Source organism: Poeciliopsis prolifica, unplaced genomic scaffold (genome assembly GCF_027474105.1).
Source record: "Poeciliopsis prolifica strain line A6 unplaced genomic scaffold, Auburn_PproV2 SCAFFOLD049, whole genome shotgun sequence".
Classification (NCBI taxonomy): domain Eukaryota; kingdom Metazoa; phylum Chordata; class Actinopteri; order Cyprinodontiformes; family Poeciliidae; genus Poeciliopsis; species Poeciliopsis prolifica.
In genome coordinates this window covers 4,069,561-4,077,500 of record NW_026562424.1, presented here as the reverse complement: position 1 = coordinate 4,077,500, position 7,940 = coordinate 4,069,561, and the positions used below count along the sequence as shown (strand labels likewise).

The 7,940-nt window shown below is 36.5% G+C and overlaps 1 protein-coding gene across 3 annotated transcripts in view; it reads left to right on the top strand.

The window, feature by feature from the left end:
* LOC129377713 (MAGUK p55 subfamily member 3-like) overlaps positions 1-7,922 on the top strand; it is an 18,117-nt gene extending 10,195 nt beyond the window's left edge. For 2 of the 3 annotated variants that reach the window (XM_055057836.1, XM_055057837.1), the window contains 11 exons: positions 125-321; positions 400-464; positions 1,412-1,429; positions 2,272-2,313; positions 4,226-4,291; positions 4,471-4,629; positions 5,296-5,376; positions 5,484-5,577; positions 5,708-5,816; positions 6,161-6,280; positions 6,366-7,922. In XM_055057836.1, the coding sequence (XP_054913811.1) occupies positions 125-321; positions 400-464; positions 1,412-1,429; positions 2,272-2,313; positions 4,226-4,291; positions 4,471-4,629; positions 5,296-5,376; positions 5,484-5,577; positions 5,708-5,816; positions 6,161-6,280; positions 6,366-6,545 (1,131 nt within the window). In that variant the 3' untranslated portion in view covers positions 6,546-7,922. The remainder of the gene's footprint in view (positions 1-124; positions 322-399; positions 465-1,411; positions 1,430-2,271; positions 2,314-4,225; positions 4,292-4,470; positions 4,630-5,295; positions 5,377-5,483; positions 5,578-5,707; positions 5,817-6,160; positions 6,281-6,365) is intronic. The other variant, XM_055057838.1, reaches the window with a different exon arrangement.
* The last annotated feature ends 18 nt before the right edge of the window (positions 7,923-7,940 follow it).

Here is a 7,940-nt window from a genome sequence, read left to right as displayed (position 1 = left end):
ATCCATCCCTCTGGCTATCCATTAATTATTCATCCTTCCCTCATTTGTTTATTTCCATCCATCTTGTTCTGTAACAATATTTATAACATGGAATATTTAGTCATTTCTGCTTCCTGACCTGAAGGTCTACCTGCGCGCTCTGTTTGACTACACACCTTTTGAGGACAAGGCAACGCCGTGTCAAGAGGCGGGACTTCCTTTCAAGAGAGGGGACATCCTGCAGGTCGTCAGCCAGGAGGACGCCACCTGGTGGCAAGCCAAGAAAGTGGGCGACTGCAACCTGCGTGCTGCCCTCATCCCCTCCATTCAGTTTCAGGAGAGGTAACATAAAATTACTCCTTTGACATTATCGTGTGTATCGTCTCTTTTGTAATGGAGACATTATGGATCTGGTTCCAGGCGTCTGAGATACAGAATGAAGATGAATTCCCTTCCTGCTCCTCTGTCTCCCAAAGCCCCAACATGTAAGAGCTACTTACCTCTAAAAGCTCAAAGTCTCTGCATATGACCTCATATGACATCAAATGTCGATGAAATCCAATCTGTGGAGGATACGAGGAAAAAGAGATTATTTATAAAGTTGGGCTTAATCTGTGAAATAATTAAAGATTTAATTTAAAAGTATTATGAAACAAAAGCAAATCTATCATCAAGATCAAACATTTTCAGTCATGTCACATGACTGGTGAATCAGATTCTCTTATATAGATTTACATTTTATGTGTCTTTCCTTTCTTTCTTCTTTCCTTTAACCTTCCTTTTTTTCTTGTCCTTTCAATCTTTCTTTGAGTCATTCTTTCTCTCTTTGTTTTTTGTTCTTTACTTTCTTTTTCTCCTTTCCTTTTTTCTTCCTTCCCTTCTCACTTTTTCTTTTTCTTTCCTTATTTTCCTCAGTTTTCTTCTTCCTTTCCTTCTTTTTAATTTCTTTTTCTTCTATTTTGTTCCTTTTTTCTTTCTTTCTTCTTCTCTCTGTTTCCTTCTTTATTTTTAATTTCTTGCTCACTTTCTTCTTTTTGTTTTCCCTCCTTCCTTCTTTTTTCTTTGTTCATTTTTTCTTTGTTTTCTTCTTTCTTCCTTAGTTCTTTTCTTTTACTGTTTGTTTCTTTCACCACCATTTACATCTGGACTACATCTATAAAGGAGTTCTGGTTTGTTTTAATTTAATTATCGGATTCTGGGAAACACATTGGATTATAATTTTACAAGCCCAAACTGATCAGCCCTGAGTGATTATAAATGTTTCTAAACTCAGTTATCCAAACCTCCCTGATCAAATGGGTACAGAAAAGCAAAATATTACTTTGTGAGTTTGAGAAAAACATTGTAACATGTTCAGTCGAAGGCCGAGAACGTTGGTAATAACGTTTTGCTACAATGATGCTTTGTGTTGCTCTCACTTTGCCAACTTCAGATGATCGGACAGAGAAAGGTACGTTCAGAAACCCTCATGTTAGAAAACATGAACCATCTTTAGACAGAAACCACCGACCGGAGGCGTTAAACACAAATACAACTCAACACACAGCAGACCAGAGGTGGCCAGAGTAACCAAAATATTTTCACTCAATGAGAGTAAAAGGTGTTTTGTAAAACATCTACTGAAAAACTGATCAAATTATCAATCACTTAATATTTAAAATGTACATAACCAGACTGACCAAAATGTAAAGTTAAGTAGAAACTTTGGTATTTTAATCATGAAAATGACAATAATTCATAGAAGTAACAAAATCAGGCAAAAGAAAAAAAATCTAATCAGTTTCTTTGAATAAAAAACTGTTTCTGGTGATTTTTGGTTAAAACATGTTTGATTTTCAAAATTTATTCAAGTAAGAGTAGAGATACTTCATAATAAAATAACTCAAAGTAAAATGTACAGACATAAAAGTACATTTTAATGCAACTAGCTACAAACCAACTCTCCTCAGATACAGCAGTGAAAAGTTTTTTTTTTGTTTTTATCTAAAAGCTGCTTTTCAGAGGACATGTAAAAGCGTTTATATGTCTGAATATTTTTTGTTGTTTTTGTGTTTGACGGCTCGGTGCCAGCATTTCCATATCTTCATGCCCCTGTTATCAAATCCTCCCAAATGTCTCCCCGGAAATTTAGAAACATTCTGATTCAGTTTTAATCCTTCCTTCATACAGAATCATGAATTTGCTTTGAAACATTTGTTTTTACTTTGTTTATGCCACGCATGTCCTGACTGCCTGCTGTGAGTCTCCCCTCCCTGTTCTCACCTCGTTCTCTCCCTGCTTGTCGTCCCACAGAAGACTGTGACAGTAAAAGTGCTCTGAATGGAAAGGATGTAGGTGAGGAAGCGCGCCGCCTTAAACATCTTAAACAATTAGCCTCTGCGCTAATTCATGCTTTATTTTAGAGGCTGCAGGCTATTGTTGCTAAAGTGTTAATGTAGGTGTTTGTGTGTGTGTGTTTTTTCTGCTCCTTACATATTAAAGTTGTTGTTTTTTCTTTAAATATTCAATTATTTAAAGAAATGTAAAAGTTTTCCTTTGATATTTGTGAGCTGTCTCTTAGTTTCCAAGGTGTTCAGCTTTCTAAAGAAAACTGTTCTGAACAAATATGCTGGGATGAGTTAAATTTTTAGCATCTTTTTCTTTAAATTCAGTAGATTAAACAGTTAAATCAGTATTATTCTTTTTTAAAAAGCTGAACTTTTAAGTTTTTAAGGATGTTAAATTACAGTTTAAATATAGTTATTGAGACTTGATATAAAGCAAAGTGATAATACATTTTGTCACCAAAGCGAACATTGTGTGTTAGATTGGTAAATGAGATATTTTCCTTCTTAGGCTTGTTAAATTGTGCATTAATCTTTAGATTGAAGTCATTATCATAAGCTACACTAGGACACAAAATTATTTACTTCCACTTTTAATGATAGGAACATTTGGTTTTCAGATAAGTTTCTCTTTCTGATGGTTTAACTTTCACTGTAAACAGTCTGGAAAAGTTAATGATACTGATGCAATCATTTTATGGCAAGAAGTACTAAATAATTTAATTTCTTAAAAGAATCAAATTAAAAGGAAATGGGCCAAACAGTGAACTAACTACTCATAAAGAAATGATTATCAGTGTCTCTTGGAATAAGTTTTTAAATGAGGTATCCTCAAAAGTTTGGAAAATGCCAATAATATTTATGTCAAATGTGTTTAAAACTGCGTGATTTGTCTCCCCCTGCTGGCAAAAGTAGGAATACTTTTGATGTATTATTTTAGAAAACTGTTTAGGTTTCTTTCTTGTTTTTTGTTGTTTTTTTTAGAACAAAAAACAAATAATATGTCAAGTGACTGCTTGCTTATTTATTCTCTGCTAAATAAATTAATCTTTTGTTAGTTCGTTGGAACATGAAACATGAAAATTACAAGGATTCAGCAATAGGAGTTTTTGTAGCTTATCATGTAATATCTAAATTAGTTTCTGGAATTTTTGCAACTTGATTAAATCAAAGTGAAATTACTTCCTTCTCCAAAATATTAAACCTAAACTAAGTAGTTTTTATTACAAAACAACAAAATACAAGAACAAAACAGTTTCATCTAAATCTTAGATCAACTATTTAATTCAGTTGAAGAAATGTAGCTAAACCGATGAGCAGATAAAAACTGAATATTTCTATGTAAATATCGGGAATAAATCAGGATTTACCCAGAGTACTTGTGTAAATGTGTGTAAGTGTTTCCTTCTCCAGTTTTAGTGTTTTCCTATGTAGTTTTGTTTCTGTTGCGTTTAGAATTAAACTGGATTAAACTGGATTTTAGAGTTTATTTTGATTTAGAACAGTTTTATTATCACTAACACACTGCTGGCTGAATGTCGTTAAGTGCTTGATCTTCATCTTTTTTCTCTTTCCAAAAAAGTAATAATCTATTATTGCAGCATACAGATTATTAGTAAATTTACACATTTTAAATGAATCTCTGACATCATAGGAAGTATCTGAATGGCTTATTGTGCCTTCTTGAGCCTTTTTGAGCTGTTTTATTCTAACAAGCAGGATTGTTGGAATATATTAGGGTTTTTGTCTCACCAAGCTTCTCACGTTGTCGCTGTGAGCCATCGTGGCATCTCATTGGCTCGCTCCAACTGCTGATTCTTTCCCATGTGTTTGAAAGACGGACGCGGCATGCATGGCTTCCTAGCTCCCATTGTGTTGGTGACTGAAACTGGTGAAATAAATGCTCTAATATGACGCTGTAGTTTCTCCCAAGAATAAGGCAGCGCCTGCCTTCTGTGGCCATGCTTTCTCATGGGAATTTTACTCAGGTACTCTTACTGGTTTTCTACGGTGTTTGCTGGTCTGAAACACAGTTCTAATCATGCTTCTGAAGTATTTTTAGATTAAAAAAACGAGAGTTTATATTTAAGGAATTGTTGCATTTTACTGAATCTCTTCTATTTTCTGGAAAAAACGACGAGTGTGTTTTTGCATGTCTCGACCGCAGCCAGTTTACGCCGAAGTTTCCGGCTGAAAAAAGATCGACAGGGTTCACCAGCAGAGACCCAAACGCCAGAAGGCCAACGGTCGGACTTCCGGATCTATGAGGAAGTTACGCAATATTTGCCACGCCCTGGAGAAAAGCCCCGCCTTATTGTACTGATAGGTAGGCACGCTGTTAAAAAAACATGCTAAACAAATACAATAAGGTTTATGTTTTCTTTTAGTTGGAATTTCTTGGAGATATATTTAGGAAAGATTATGCTGCTTTGATTTTGATGATACTTTATGAATGAAATGAAAGCAGTGCTTCCGTCTGCACTTGTTTTTGCTCTTTTTGCCATTGACAGGAATTTACTTTTTAAAATCTATTTCTGTATTTTTGTGTGTTTTTTTTTCTTTGGTAACACTTTACTTGAAGGGATTTGCATAAGACTGACATGCATTTGGTAAATAATTCAAAATTTACACTTTTATTGGATTTTTAATGCATGTTTAATTGAACTTTGCATTAAAAGTTTAATTATTTACAAAATAATGCAAAGTTGGACACTTTTAATGCAACTTTGCATTAAAATTGTCATTATTCACGACAGCAGTGATAAACATTTCTGAAGACTCTTTGATTTTTATGACAGTTCAGTCATGTCAATCTGATGCATATGCCTTCAAATAGAGTTCAACCTTTTTCTACTTTTTCTTTTCTGACTTGTACGTTGAAAGGTTCAAAATTACAGAAAAATAAATACAATTTCCAAGATCAAATTTGATGGAAAGTAGTAAGGTTATATTTTTTAAAATGTGTTTAAACTAATCATTTTCTGGGCCACAGGTTCGCTAGGAGCTCGGGTTACAGAGCTAAAACAGAAGGTGATAGCAGATAACCCTCGATGGTTTGGTCTGGCTGTTCCCCGTAAGTATTCCTGTACATAAATGCATCATTTAGCTGATGCAGCCACTACATTCAATGTTTATCTCCATGTCGTCTGGCCTGGTGGTGGCTTGAACCTTGACCTGAAGACACGACCCGAGCCAGAAAGACTCACGAGAGAGAAGGAGTGGAGTACCACTTCATCAGCAGAGCAGCTTTTGAGGCCGAGATCCAGAATGGGAAGTGAGTAAACAAACAGTCTTATGAATAGAAAGTTTCAACAAAACGGTTGCATTTGTTTTTTAACTCGTGCAAACTAATTTCTTAACTCGTGCAAACTAATTTCTTCTGAGAATTATGTTTTGTTCTTCAGGTTTATTGAATATGGGGAGTATAAAGAGAATCTGTACGGCACCAGCTTGGAGTCCATTCATAAAGTTCTGAGTCAGAACAAAGTCTGTTTAGTGGATGTGCAGCCAGAGGTGAGTATGACTGTCATGACAAACCCATCTTTCTTTTGGCAAAAATAAAGACCATGGATGTTCTTAAAGGGCCGTAATGTAATGTTGAACTGCTGAAATATAAATAAAATTTGATAATATTGAACATCTGTTCAGTCCATCCAGGATTCACAAGAAACTGGAGGGTCTGACTGATACAATTTGACTCATAAAATAATATTTAAACACTTTATCTTGTTTTACGTATCAAACTACTGGCTGTTATGTTACATCTCAGTTAAGGTACATTTTTAATGATAAATAAGTGTAAAGTATCCTGGTAGGTGGTTTATCTGCATTGTGATGAATGTTTCCACATCATTCAGGCCCTGAAGACTTTGCGAACGGCCGAGTTCAAACCGTACATCATCTTCGTGACGCCTCGCTTCCCCGACAGCCAAAGAAAACACTTTGGCTCCTCTTCCTCTCTCAGCGCCGGGATCACGGTAACTCGCACGGCGACAACACCCACATGAAGAGCAGCATATGGAGTTTTATTTCTGGTGAAAGTGATTGTCTGGTTGTCACCAGGAGGAGGACCTCCAGGAAATGAAGCAGTCTGCAGAGAAGATGGACGAGTGCTATGGCCATTGGGTGGACTACGTGTTGGTGAAGGAGGACCCAGTGAGTGCCTTAGCGGAGCTCCAGGTGGCGCTGGAGAGGGTGCAGACGGAGCCGCAGTGGGTTCCTGTGTGCTGGGTGAGGCGTTAGCCTCATCAACTTCCTGATAAACAGAGACCACTGTGCAAGGACCCACCGCTGTGGGGGACCAAATGTTTACCGCCATGTAACCATTCCACACCTAGAGAAGGACCGCCATGAAAAACAGAAAAATGTCTGATAGTTGGTACGGTCACAGGAAAAAAAGTACACCCAGTTATGGGAGTTTCTTAAAGGGGCAGTTTAAGTAGCTATGTTCCGATATAAAAATGTTGTATGAATTTGCAATTTAACAAAGTAAAATTATTAAAACTCCTGCTCTTTCCAAAACCCCCCTTCAGGAAATCATCACAACATGGCTCCTCTATAAACCCTTTACCATTTTTACCAGCACTGCATTTGGCTAATTGCTGCTGGCTAGTCTGAAGGAGCTGAATGAGCTGCTCTGTGAAGCAGCAGCTGGAAAGCCTCAGATCTGAGGAAGAGCTGTGTCTCGAAGGCGGGACTCGGTCCATCCAGACATTTTGCACAGCTGAATGGTGCAAACATGCATGAAAGAATCAAGGCAACATACAGCTCTGGAAAAAATGAAGAGCCCACTGCACTGAACTGCATTGAAAACGTCATGGTTATTCCACCAAATACTGATTTCTGAACTCTTCCTAAGTTAAAACATTAGTATTATTTCTAAATGAATATGAACTTGTTCTCTTTCAGAATTTGAGGTTTGAAACCACTTTTTTTTAACCATTTCTCATTTTCTGCAAATAAATACTAAATATTTGCTTTGAATTTCAAATACATTTTAGTATTTCGTAGAATAAAAGAACAATGTTCATTTTACTCAAACATATACCTACAATAAGCAAAATCTGATAAACTGATCATTTTAAGTAGTCTCCAATTTTTTAGAGCTGCATGTGTTTGATGTAACTATGATTTATTACCGATACCCTTCCATACTGGTGTTAAAACACGCCTGGAGATAAGAAAAACTAATTATTTAGCAACGATTCCACATACAGATGACTAATTTATCTTTGCAAAATCCTCTGGAAGCAGCAAGGGTGTACTTATTTTCCTATGCCTGTTGCTCCAGCTGAGGAAACTTTCTTTCCAGCGGCTAATTGTGCCGTTATTGCAAATAAAGTCTGCAGTGGCTCCCGGGTTGCAGGTGAGGCTGTTGTAGTGAAGCAGTGCTGATGTACACACTGTATATCTAAAGTCCAGCGGTAGAATAACGGCTAACTCAGGCATGCAGGACCAAGTTTCAGTTAATGTCACAGATCTGTTGTGGTCAGTAATAGAAGACCTGTTTTAATAGCAGCTATGCTGTGAAGTGCCATAATGAATGTGTTGAATTCACGCAGGAAACTGTTGTAGCCTGTGAGCTGACAGAATAAATCTGCCCTGCTGGACAAATGTTAAGTTTGGTTTATTAAATCT